Source organism: Orycteropus afer, unplaced genomic scaffold (assembly GCF_000298275.1).
Source record: "Orycteropus afer afer isolate SDZICR_OR568_19922 unplaced genomic scaffold, OryAfe1.0 scaffold00495, whole genome shotgun sequence".
NCBI classification, from domain to species: domain Eukaryota; kingdom Metazoa; phylum Chordata; class Mammalia; order Tubulidentata; family Orycteropodidae; genus Orycteropus; species Orycteropus afer.
Window position 1 is genome coordinate 753,437 of NW_006922082.1, and position 12,489 is coordinate 765,925.

A 12,489-nucleotide genomic window follows, 5' to 3' on the forward strand; every position below is an offset into this window, starting at 1 on the left:
CCTGGTCTGGGTTCCTCCAGCTCCCCTCCCCCCACCATATTTTGTTTTTTTTTTTAAAAAAAGAAAAAAAGAAAAAGTGGGGGAGTCCAGGGGGCAGGGGACAGAACATGGGGGAGAAACAAAAGTGGTCAGTTGGGAAGGGGAGCCCCTGGGCTCTCACAAGAGGCTCGTTCACTCCCTGCTAGCCCCGGGGGGTGGGGTGGGGGCCAGGCCTCAGTTGGAGTCAGAGTCCGAGGAGTCCCCAGAGGAAGAGGAGCTGGAGCTGCTGCCCTCAGACTCGTTGTCTTCATCCTCATCGTCATCCTCGTCATCATCCTCATCCTCGTCATCCTCCTCGTTCTGGGGGCAGGTGGGGTGCAAGGAATGTGCGCGGTCACCAGGCAGCCCCCCGTTCAGGCCCCGGCCCCAGCTGCGCCCCCACCTCGCCCACCTGCCTCACCTCATCCCCGTCCTCGCTCTCATCCTCGCTGCTCGACTCAGAGGAGTCGCCGCCGTCTTCGGAGGAATCCCCATTCTCGTCATCTTCCTCCTCTTCGTCCTCGTCCTCATCGTCCTCGTCCTCTTCGTCATCCTCTTCTGACTCCTGGGAGGGACGGAGACCACTCACGACTCTGTCGAGCCACTCCTGGCCTCGAGGACCCCACAACCCTGGGGCTGGCGGGGGTTCCTTACCGACTTGGACTGCATGGTAGTCCGGCTGGATTTGGGGTTTGGGCCTCGTAGCTTGGTCATGCTCTTACGTTTCTGAAGCAGAGGACCAAGGGGACAGCCGTGAGCACCAGGAGCACCAGCTTGAACCCCACGCCCCCACCCCATTGCTACCCTACCCTGCCCCCCAGACTCACATTGGAGATGTACTCTTTGTATGCTGCACGGTCCTGGGGAGACAGGCTCTGGGGAGATAGAGGAGGTGGTGAGGGTCAGACCACTACCCAAATTACTGCTGACGAAGCATGTTTACCGAGTGCTGGGCCATGGGCTGAGCCTTTTATACATCACTATTCACCATTTAAGGAGCTCTGGTGGCACAGTACCTAAGTAATGCATTTGTCTGCTAACTAGAAGGGTGATGGTTCAGATCCACCAGTCACTCTATGCAAGGAAGACCAGGCAATCTAATTCCATAAAGATTTACTACCTCGGAAACCCAATGGGGGTTCCCACGAATTGGAATCAACTTGATGGCAGAGAGTTTGGTTTTGGTTTTTGGTTTATTCACCATATAACTCTAACAGCTACCCTATAGTTATCATTCCCATTTTACAAATGAGACAAAAGAAGTTCAGAAACTTTAAGTGATTTGCCTGTATCACATTAGCTTAGAAGTAGAGGTACTGGGAATGTGAACCAGATGAGGCTGGCTCTGGAGGTCAGGCTCGGAAGCACTGTTTCACACTGCGTTCACTCAGTCAAGACTCCCACCCCCATCTACCCCTGCCCATCTTTATTGAGGTTGCCTCCACACCTTGGGTCTCTGCAGAGCCCGTGGGACCTGAGAATAAGCTCGTGTCATTTCCTGCTTATGGTGTCTGGAATCCCTTCTTTGGTCTACCCAAATGCAGACTCGAGAGGTCCCCCATGATGATGCCTAAAGCCTGATATTACCCCCCACTCTAAGCCCTGAGCCACTGAGGAGGCAGTCTGGGGCTCACCAGTTTTCCAGAATACCTAGCCCCCACCATTTCCCCAGGTGCTCTTCCCACATCACAGGTCTGAGCATTCAACTAAGGCACAGAGGGGAAGTTCAGAGGCTGGGGCCAAGCCAGAGTCTATGAGAGGTCTTCTGGTCCCAGCTAGAGGGAAGAAAGGGCATTCTGTTTTGAATTCATTTTTACTTACTAGCTGTGTGATTTTGGGCAAGTTAGTAAACATCTCTGAGCTGTAGTTCGTCTTTAAAAGAGTATAGTAATCCTTAGGACTACCAGGGCATGGAACGAAATCATGAACACAGACTAACCAGCATGATGCTTCCTTCTTCCTTTCAGGAGTCCCCTGCTTTCTTACCTTGACCCAGAGGTCCAGGTGCACCTTGTACTGCTTCTGCTGCTCCTCAGCCAGCTTCTTGTAGTGCTCCTTCTGGCTCTGCGAAATGCGCTGCCAGCGGCTGCCAATCTCCACCATGCGCTCCTTCAGCGGCAGGTGATTCAGCTCCCCATTGGACAGCAGCTCCTGGGAGAACTTCTGGTAACCGTTCCTGGGAGGTGGTGGATGGTGCAGGAAGGGTTAGGATCCCAACAACTCAGCCTCCAGCCTTGCGCCTCCCCACTCCTCACCCAGGGCAGGCCCCAGTCCTCAGACTCACATGGGAGGCTTCTTGGGCTCTCCCTGGAACTTCATCTTCTTGGAAGAGTTTGCAGCAGCTGGAGGGGCCCGCATCTCACTGAGCTCTCTCTGTGGGGAAACCCAGAGAGGTCATGCTAATCCCCCACCCCTAAAATATTCCTGCTTCCTGCCCCTTGCTATCAGTGCCTTACATGCTGAGGAGGAGAAAGTGAGGCAGAGTCAGGAAGCAATTCCTAACAATGCACATGGGTGTGCCGGACACTGCAGTTTAAAAGTGCTTTCACATCTGCATTGTCCTGGCAACAACTACCCCAAGGCGAGTATTATGTCCCTCATCTTACATATGAGAGATTGATACTTAGAGAAGAAGTTAAGAAACTTGCTCACAATCACACAACCCAGGCCGGGACTTCTGGCACCAAGTTCCACAGCCTGAGGAGAGCCGCCCCCACAAGAGAGCTCCAGCATTTAAGCAGAGGGGGTGGTCCTGCCTCATGCGCTAACCAGCTACCCCTTTCCCACCTCGTATCTCTTTTGGTCTTCAGCTGCCTTCTTAATCCACATCAGTTTCTCCTTCTTCTCCATGTTGTTCCAAGTCATCTCCATGGCCTTCAAGGCCTTTACCCGGTCATTCTGGGGACAGACAAGGGCATTAGCTGTGGGATAGGTCACCTGGGGCCAGAAGAGGCCTGCGTGGGCAGGCTGCGAGAGAACAAGCCTTTTTCCACCCCGTCACCTTGAAGCGGGCCAGGTAGTCGCCAATAACGCTCTGCTGCCAGATCTCCTCTGCCCTCTTGGGTGATTCGGGCAGCTTGCCCCGCTCCTCACGCTCCCCACCTGGCTTCCTCTCTGACTGGGCCTTCAGGGCTGCCTCCCGAGCTTTGTACTTGGCCTGCAGAGATGGCACAGGGCACAGGGTGTCAGCCTCCAAGCCACCCCCAGGGGGCGTGCGTTCTACACCCAGCAGTTAAAGGCTCTCCCAGTCAAAAGGGTGGGGCAAGCAGAGGCCTGGGGCTTGCAGAGGTCTCCTACCTAGGTAGGACTCAGCTCCCATCAACTGTCCCTGCTCCCCAAGGAGCCAGCAGCCTCAGTTGACAGCTCTAAGCCCTGCCATCTGAGACCAGATATACGTGTGGCCCAGAGGGGGCAAGGGTGAGGAAGTGCTACTAGCCCAACACGAAGAAGGGGCTTTCACCCCAGCACCTCTCTGGAGGCACTGGTGCCCAAGGCTCTCTGGGGCAAGCCTGACCTTCTTCTTCTCTGACAGGTCGTTCCACATGCGGGCCAGCAGGCGGGTCAGCTCACTCTCAGAGAGCTCAGGCCGCTCCTCCTGCAGCTGCCGCCGCTTCTCCTCAGAAAAGATGAACATGGCAGACACAGGCCGCTTGGGCTTCTCTGAGCCGCCCTGTCAACATGCAGAGAGCACGGGGTCCACAGAGCGTGAAAGGGATCCCTGCCCTTCCTCATCCTTCTATCTGGTTGTGCCCCCTGCTCACCTTGCCCCCTTCCTGGGAGGGCTTCTTAGACGCTGGGCTGGTGGCTTGCTTCTTATTGATGTTCAACATCTTCTCCTCCCCCAAGACCCGCTGCTGCTCCTCTTCAGGCAGGCTCTGGTAAAGGGAGAGGAGGCTGCATGGGGCTGCACACCTGGTTCCCAGTTTGCTCCCAGGTTCTTGCATCCCCGTTTCTCCAGGTTTTCTCAGAGGTTTTGCACACTGATCAATCCCTAATCACCCCCTCCCTGTGCCCCCCTGGGAAGAACACTCACCTCTAGAAAACGGAGCAGCTCCACCTCATAATCTTTCTTTTTCTGGGAAAGTGAAGGGAGTCAGGGTCAGTCTAGAGGCAGCCTTACTGAGGAGCTTCTAGAACTTGGGGTACAGTAACTCTGAGCTCTCCTGAGCCTAGAGGTGGCCTAGTCTCCCTCCATAGATTGCAAGCATGAGGGCTGTCCCAATCAGCACACTTCACCTGATACAGTGCCCAGTTCAAAACATACCCAAGGCACGTGTGACCAGTGACTGACCCAGCTGAAATCAGATCTCATACTTCAAACCCTCACAACAGGGCCCGAGGGTCTTGGAGGCCCCCTGCCCCCTGCCCCCTGCCCCCCACAGCTCACCTGGTCGCATTTCTTATGGTAGGCATCCTTCTCCTTCTGGGAGAGCAGTTTCCACTGCTGGCTGCATAGCACCATACGCTCTGTGCTGGGTACATCCTTCATGTTGGCCATCAGCTCTGCGCAGTACAGTGAGTAGCTGTTCCTATCAGGGTTGGCAGGAAGAGGACCATCCCTGTGAGCCACTGGGACTGTCTAGGGCAGCAGCAGGCCTCCTCTCTTTTAGCTCCCTACCTGCCCACTCACCCACCCACCCCAGGGTGGCACTCACGGAGGTGGCTTAGTAGGTCGCCCATCAAACTTGTCTTTGAGCTGGCGTTCAGCCTTGGTGAGGGTGGACTTGGTGATGCCCTCCTCACTGATGTTCAGCTCTGGGTGCTTCTGGATGTAGTCACGCATGATCTCCTGCAGAGCAAGGTGGGGGGACGGAGGGCAACCGGGTGCGGGGTTAGCTGGGTCGGGGGAAGGGGGAGAGCCGCTGGGGAGGGGAGGCAGGGAGCAAAGCTGGGGGATGGCCGTGTGTCTGCTGTGTCACACGAGACATGGTGCCCTGCCCTGCCCTAGCCTGAGATCTCATGGGGGTGGGAAGGTAGGGACAGAGGTGAGGGGCCCAGAAGGCCCCTCCCTCAATGGAGGGATAGGGATGACTGCCTCCCGCAGAGTGCGGTGGCCAGGAGTCAGAGGGCAGAGGCTCGTGAAGAGCCGGATGGGGAGGAGCGCAGCGGAAGCCTAACCTCGTACTCCTTCCGCTGCTCCAGGGCCTTATGAATCCATTTCAGCCTCTTTTTGTCCGAGAGCTGAGACCACTGCTTCCCCAGGGAGTCCTTCACCTCCTTCGTAGTGGCCTGCAAACCAAAAGCCGTCAGACACGCACAGGCAGCCAGGGGCAGGGGAGGGGGGTGGGGGGCACAGAGGCCCCCGCCCCCTCAGGCCACAGGAGGTCACATCAGTGTCCCCCACAGGCCAGGAGGGGAAGGCAGAGAGGCGGGGGTCCCGCCTGGGTGCAAGGGGACAGGCTCACGCACACGCACGCACACACTCACACGCCAGCTGGCCCAGGCCCTGTCCATGCAGCCCACCCCTGGGGAGGGGGCTCCTCTCCTGCTCCCCTGCACCATGCCCAGCCGACCTGGCGCGGCTCCCCCCTTGCCACCACCGTGCGCCCACCACCTCCACCCCATGGCCAGACACTCACGTCTGGCCGCACTTTGAGGTACACCTTCTTCTCGTGGGTATACCACAGCTGCTGGGGGGTTTTGGGCTTCTCAGGGATGTCCGACTTCTTGGCATTCTGGATTAGGTCAGGGTGATCCTCCCTAGCCAGGGCATGGGGAGCAACAATCAATGGGGGCCAGGCTGGAGAATGCCAGGGCAGACCCAAGCCAGCAGCCACCCACCAAGGCTCCTAGGCCTCTCAGCTGGGACTTAGTGGAATAGCACTTCCTGTCTGTTCCTGCCCTAGAGCATGACCCATGGGGGTCCACATGTGACCCAAACATTCTCCATGCCTCACAGATGGAAAGCTCCAGGTTCTGGCTGGGGTCAGCCTATCCCACCAAACCCAGAGTGCCCTGTGGCCCTTCTCCAGGCTCCACTGCCTTACCTGAATCGGGCCAGGTTTCGCTCGAACTCTTGTTTCTCCCTCTGGAAGTCCTGAATATATTTCATCTAGGGAGAGGAGGGGACCAGGTCATCTGGGACCCAAGGCCTACCTCGCCCTGAGCTACAAAAGGCACCTTGTGCCCTTCTCATTCGCTCTTTTGCCTCCCACTTGGCACTGGGGAGGAATGGAGGACAGCACAAGTGGGCAGGAAGGAGGTGGTAGCTTGCTTTTCAGCAGGAGCTAGAGCGCTCCCAAATACTGAATAGTATATCTTACTTCCTCCCTTTAAGAAAGGGAACGAGGCCTGGAAAGGGGACATAGCATTATCCAGTCACACAGCAGTGGCAGAGCTGTGATGCACTCCCACCCAGACTTTCCCCAGTATCAGAGTCAGGGGATGGCCTTGCCCATATCACTTTCTCGTCCCCTCATCTCTCCTCTCTGCTCACCTGCCCAACTTGCCTCTGAGGCAGTCAATACTAGTCTGCCCCACGAATTGGGATGGGGTTGAAGGGAACCCAGAGGGCATTTTTTTAACACAAATAATATATGAATATGGAATTCCTCCCCACCCCCACCCAGTCTCTGGCTGCCATGTTCTTTCCTGGTTCTGACATCAGCACCCCATCTCTTCTGCTTCTTCCTGCCTCAGCCCTTCCTCCAGGTTCCTGGCTGGCTGGCTCTGAGTCCTCCCACTCCAGCCCACTAATTCTCCTCTACCTCTTGGCTTCCCTTCTCTTCTCCTCCCCCTCATCTGACTCCCTCCTTGCATCTTTTGTTCCACCTTTCTGCATTCCTCCCTCATTTACTGCCTTTTGGATTTCACCCTCCCTCATTTCCTGTCCTGGCTCTCACTTAACGTTTATCTCTCTTTTCTTCAGAGTCCTAGGGTCAGTAGTGGAAGGGGCCACAGGGTTCATGGCGATCATGCCCAAATCCTGCCCCTACAGAAACAGCACAGGGTGCAGAGAATTCACTTTTCCCTGGGTTCTCACAGCAAACCACAAGCAGAACCCAGCCTTCTCTCTCCTTGCTATTCCCAATCTCAGTCTTCCTCAGACAAAACAAGTTTCTAGAGTTAGAAGATGCCACACAGACCTGATTCATGCTCTACCCCAGATCAAGTATGAGGCCCAGCTAGGTGAAGTAACTTACCCAAGGTCACATGCAGCAATTCAGTGGAAGTCAGGGGAACAGGCCCAAGTCTTGTGTTCCCCAGGCCAGCATCCTGTTCACTCTATCATGTTGTTTTCGTCTGTCCTCCCTGATCCTCTGACCCTTTGACTGTCAGCCTCTCCCTCCCATCTAGTAAGTGTTTGGGTGTCAAGTGCAGTCAGCTCTCCATCACCATTAAAGGGGCCAGTAACAACTCCAGCAATTCACACTCTTGCCTGGCTCAGGCAGTGGTTGCAGACAGGGTTTTCACCCCACCATGCTGGCCTGACTTTGCTTTTAGGTATACAACCAAGGACATACAAGCCTGCAGTCTGGGTACACAAAGCAGAGGAAGGGCTACTCACAGCAGGGTGGCCAGTCCTACTTGCTCATTGCTGGCTGTGTACAACTTTGTTGCTTCTCCCAGCAAATTTACCTTTTTCTCTCTCCCACGGCCCCTTGCCAACATCTCTATCCCTGACTCCTTCTCATGGCTTCTGCCTCCTCTTTGTGTCTGTCTCTCTTCCCACCCCACTCCATGTCCCATCTGCAGGGGTCCTCCACTGTTTTGTTTGTGCTCACCTGTGTGTTCTGTCCCTGCCGTGGAGGCTGGGACCACCTCTACCCAACAATCTGGGACAGTGCCCCACGTCTGCAAGGGACCAGTATGTGTCCTCAGGAAAATGTGTGCTTGGGAGGGAACACATTTAGCATGTGTACAAAGCAGTGAAAGTAGTATGAAAAGCACCGGACAGGGAGTCTAGAGTGCTAAGCCCAAGTCAATCATTAGTTGTGTGACCAGGGTACTTAATCCTCCTGTACCTCAGCTCTTTCCCCATAAAATCGGGACAGCCCCTTCTCCTGGGATTACCCTGATGAAGATACTGGAAGCATCAGTTGAAGAGTACAACGGGAAAAGGCAGAGGGAGAGGCACTGCGGGACAGGCTCACTGGTGCGGACAAGTATGTAGGAGAAGTGCCTCCCAGGAACTGAACACTGGGGACTATCTGTGGGATCGAAGGTTTGTCCGAGAACCTGCCCCACCTGGGTTGTCTGACCATGCGTAAGCCTGACCATGTGTGGGCCTGGGAAGGGGTGATCAGGTGGGGCTGTCCAAAGACTCTACCCTGCTCTGCTGACTCACCCGTGCCCCTGATCCCAAATCACTCTAAGGCTCATCCCCCCGCCAATGACAACCCTCACCAGCTGCTCCCAGTCTTTCCCCTCCCCACATCTCAACCCCCTCCCCCCACCTTCTTCTTCTCAGGAAGCTCCTTGTACTTCTTGGACAGAATCTTGGTCAGGTCCAGGTTGCTCATCTCAGGATGGAGTTTTGCGTACTTAGCCCGCTTCTCCATGAAAAAGCGGAAATAAGGGGTCAGGGGCTTCTTTGGAAAGTCTGGGTGTTTCTGGAAGAAGGGACAAGGACACAGTGAAGATCAGACACCATCACTCTTTGGACAGTTCCTCCCTTGTGCTCCTACTCCTGGAAACTCACCTTGAGTTTTTTGCCTTTGTAAGGATTTTTAACATGTTCCTGAGCATCGAGGATCAATTCTGTCAATGTGCGGAACTTTCTTACCTAAAGAGGGGAGGTAGGTGAAGTTCAGCAGAGGGAAACACCATCTAGCAGCATGTCCCCATTTTCCAATGTGTCCCCTCCATTCTCTATTAGACTGAATGTATCAGAGGAGGAGCAGCAGAACATAACAGTCACACAATCCACGCAGCTCCAAAACCCAGGCAGATACCAGGCACTGGCCCATGCCTATTGCAGAGGCCCAGTCAGGTGCACATAAAAAGACAGTAACAATGTGACCACTTGACCTTGGTGTGGTCTTTGATGACAGTCCAGGAGACAGAAGCTCCAACACAGTAAATATTCAAGGCCACACAGCCAGAAAGTGGCAGAACTGAGAGCCCTAGGCCGATGCTGCCAACTATGCCACCCTCCAAAAATGTTCAAGGGCAGGTAAAGAGCTAACAGGAGACCATATGAGTTCTTCTCCTGGTCTCTTTCCTCATTTACTGCCTTCTGCTTCATCTCAGACCCCAGAAGGAAGGCTGAAATACCAGTAAATGTATACATATGTGCACGTGTCAGAAGAGACGTCAGTTACCTCGTTAGAAATTTCCACCCATTTCAGCTTGCACATGTCTCCAGAAAAGTCTTTAAATGCTACTTTTTCCCAGTCCATGTGTGACTCAGTGGTTTTGAACTTGGAGCTGTCATTGGATGGAAGGTTGTTCTTCATGCATTCCAGCAAAGTCAACATGTCTTCCTGGGACCAGCGGTCTGGTGAGGGGTGAAAAAAGCCATCACACCTGGCTCATGATACCTGCTGTATTTGTTCCCCAATCTCTGAGAGCTCAACCCTTCCCTGCTGGAGCACTGCAGTCAGTGGCTACCTCTCTTTGGAAAGCATAGAGAAGACATGGCCTAGTCCTAAGGAAAAACTATGGTCATGTTGGATTAAGGCAGGGAGATTCCCTATTTAAGGATAGACTGTAATCCAGACAGTATCACACCTAGAAAGCTACACTTGAATCCAGGTCTGGGTTCCTTCAAAGCAATCATCATTTGTAACATGCCAGGCTGCCATGGACAGAAGGAAGGGAATGGAACTGCAGCTGTAGTGATCTGAAGTCCTGGGGGAAAGCAGCTAGCTCATCAGGAAGGACAAGGAAGCAGGGAGACAACACAGGTAAATTATGTTGCCAAGTCCAAGTTCTGGGTGGATACCCTAAGTGTGCAAAGACTGAAAACGGTGTGTGGGCAGTAAGAAAAACCCATGCAGATGTTTCTCTGGCCAACACAGCTGGAAACCGGTATTAGAGACATGGGTATTCCACTATTGCCCCCTCCAGCAGACTAAAGTAGAATTCCTGGCAAGTAACAAAAAAAAATGGGATGGAGAAGAGAACCATACAGGGCAGCTGGACAAAGTACTCAGGGCCCTACTCCAGGGATAACCTCTAGAATTCTGAGCTGTCTTCTCAGTTCAGCCAAGGGAGTGAAAAAGAAGGTCTGGACCAGCCATTTCCAACCAGGAAATACAACCTTTGGAAAAGCTCTGGCAGTGTCTCTGGAGAGGGGGCTACCCTGGAAGGGAAGGAGCTGGGAGAACAGCTGTCCAAGGCCAGGAGTTAAAAGGGTACTTCATTTTAGTTTGCATCTGGTAACTTGGGCCAGGGTTTCCCAGAGCAGGTCACCTGGATCCATAATCCTCTCTCTAGCCCCACAGGCAATGCCAGATGCTCAGCTTCATACTATTCTTCACCTCCCCAACCAAAACCCACCCCTTAATACAGACTACATTCCTACTGGATGGGACAGGGTCTAATCATGTATGGCTCTCTCAGGCTGGGGGCTTCAAAACACTAGGGCCCTCTCCCAAAACTGTGATTTTCACAACAAAATGCGTGAAAAGCCTTCTCTCATGCACCCCCATCCTTGTTTCCCTATGTTCCACCCTCATCCCTCTTCCCATTCCAGGACACTGCACAGGGACACGCTCCAGGGTGTCTGGACCCCCCAGAAGGAGGACTTCCACAGCCTCTTTCTCCCTCTCTGATGTGTAAGAAAGGGAGTATTAAAAATATAATTTATAGGCTTAAGGCCAAATATGAGCTCTGGTAGCATAGTGCCTAAGGCATTTGACTGCTAACCAGAAGGCTGGCAGTTCAAACCCACCAGCCACTCCACAGGAAGAAGACCAGGCAATCCACTTCCATAGTGACACTGCCTTGGAAACCGAAGGAGTCGCTGAGTTGGATCCGACTCCCCAGCAGTGAGTTTGGCTTTTTTTTTTAAGGCCAAACAATTTGGATTTAGCCAAACCACTACGATAAGGGGTTCGGGTTCTTAGTTCTTCTAAATAGAAGACAATCTCTCACCTCAATTCAGAGAAGGCACTGGAGAACCATTTTAAAAGGGATAAGAGATTCTACATACAGTCATGTGGAATGAGGCTTTAAGTTACAGAAAGCGCTGCAAGTGGGGACTCCTACCTTGGCCTTTGGGGGCGGCCATTTCCAGGTCTGTGGGGCAATCGGCTTCTCCGTTCATTCTCCAGCCGTCCAGCCACCTCCTCGGTCGTGCTGGCGGGGCAAGCCGGGGTCAAAGCCACCTCACCCTGAAGAAGAGATACCAGCTCCCATTCAGGCAGGCTGAGAGATGAGAGCCTTTCTATCCCTGTCCCCTCCCTCAAAGGGAAAGAAGCACAAGTCCACACTGGAAGGATGTCCTACCAAAACCCTACTAGAGATAATGTGTGAGAGCACTTAAGAGGCACACCAGTTCCTCCTCTTTTCCCTAACCCCCTCCCCTAGGCCCTGAAGCCCAGTTCCACGGCGTGCGCCCTCCCCTGCCCACGCGTGAGACTGCTCCAAGCTCCCGCGTGCAGCGAGCGCCCGCCCTCCTTCTCCCCACCCCGTGCCCCCCCCAAAAAAACTCCTCCTCCTCGGTCTGCCCGCCCCAGGGAGGCCCCGGGCTGGAGGGCGGGGGAGGAAGAAGGGCGGGTAAAGGAAGCGCGCGGCCGCGGGAGCGGGCACGCGCCCCAGTCTCCTCCTCCCGCCTCCCCCCTGGCCGGTTCCCCCCGCCTCCGCAACCCGGCGGGGACCCGGACGCAGCGCAGCCGCCGCCGGCCCCGGAGCGCGTCGGCCGCACCACCCCCGGGGAACGGCTCCGGATTCCGCCGCACCCCCTCCTGGGCTCCCGCCGCCGTCCCCGCCCGCCAGGGCAAGGGAACAGCCGGAGAGAAGCGCCCTAGCCTGCCCCCCGCCCCCGAGCCACCCACCCCGGCCAGAGGCGCCGTCACCACCCAGCCACCCGACGCGCACGGAGGAGCCCGGCGCAGAGGCGCGACCGCGGCGGGAACCGTCGCCTCCTCCCTCGAGCCTGCGGCCCAGCCCCGCCGGCGCCCCCGCCCCGGCCTCCGGGGAGCCGAGCCAAGGAGAGGGCGGGAGGACGGCGGCCGGGAGGCGGGGGCGCAGGGCTCACTGGCCCCGCCGCCCCCTCCGGCGGCCGGCAAGAACTGCGCCTGCCGGCCCGGAGAAGCGCGGGCTCCTCCGCCTGCGGCCCGGGCTCGGCTCGGGCCTCGCTTCCTGCCTTCCCCTCCCCCGGTTCTCGGCGTCCTCCACAGTGCCCTGGTCTGCTCTCGCCCAGTCCTCCGTCCGGAGGTCGCCCTGGTTCCCGGCCGGACGTCCCCCGCGCCCGCGCCTCGCTCCTCAGCCCCGACCTCGGCCCGCTTCGGTTACCCGGCGCAGCGCGGCCTCCCGGCTTCCCGCTCCCGCAGCTCCCTCCCCGGCTCTGAGCGGCGGCGCCTC

General features: G+C 55.9%; 1 protein-coding gene across 1 annotated transcript; it reads right to left on the reverse strand.

Annotated features, from left to right (window-relative positions):
• Window positions 1–213: 213 nt before the first annotated feature.
• UBTF (upstream binding transcription factor) lies at window positions 214–11,230 on the reverse strand. Its single transcript, XM_007955223.2, has 20 exons — window positions 11,173–11,230; window positions 9,282–9,457; window positions 8,660–8,743; window positions 8,415–8,570; window positions 6,006–6,070; window positions 5,598–5,718; window positions 5,137–5,247; window positions 4,674–4,807; window positions 4,406–4,547; window positions 4,052–4,093; window positions 3,780–3,893; window positions 3,533–3,688; window positions 3,020–3,175; window positions 2,806–2,916; window positions 2,303–2,391; window positions 2,005–2,194; window positions 846–893; window positions 673–744; window positions 440–583; window positions 214–339 (listed from the first exon to the last, which is right to left on the reverse strand). Exons 1-20 carry the CDS (start codon window positions 11,228–11,230, stop codon window positions 214–216), a joined length of 2,295 nt encoding a protein of 764 aa, XP_007953414.1.
• Between the last annotated feature and the right edge of the window lie 1,259 nt (window positions 11,231–12,489).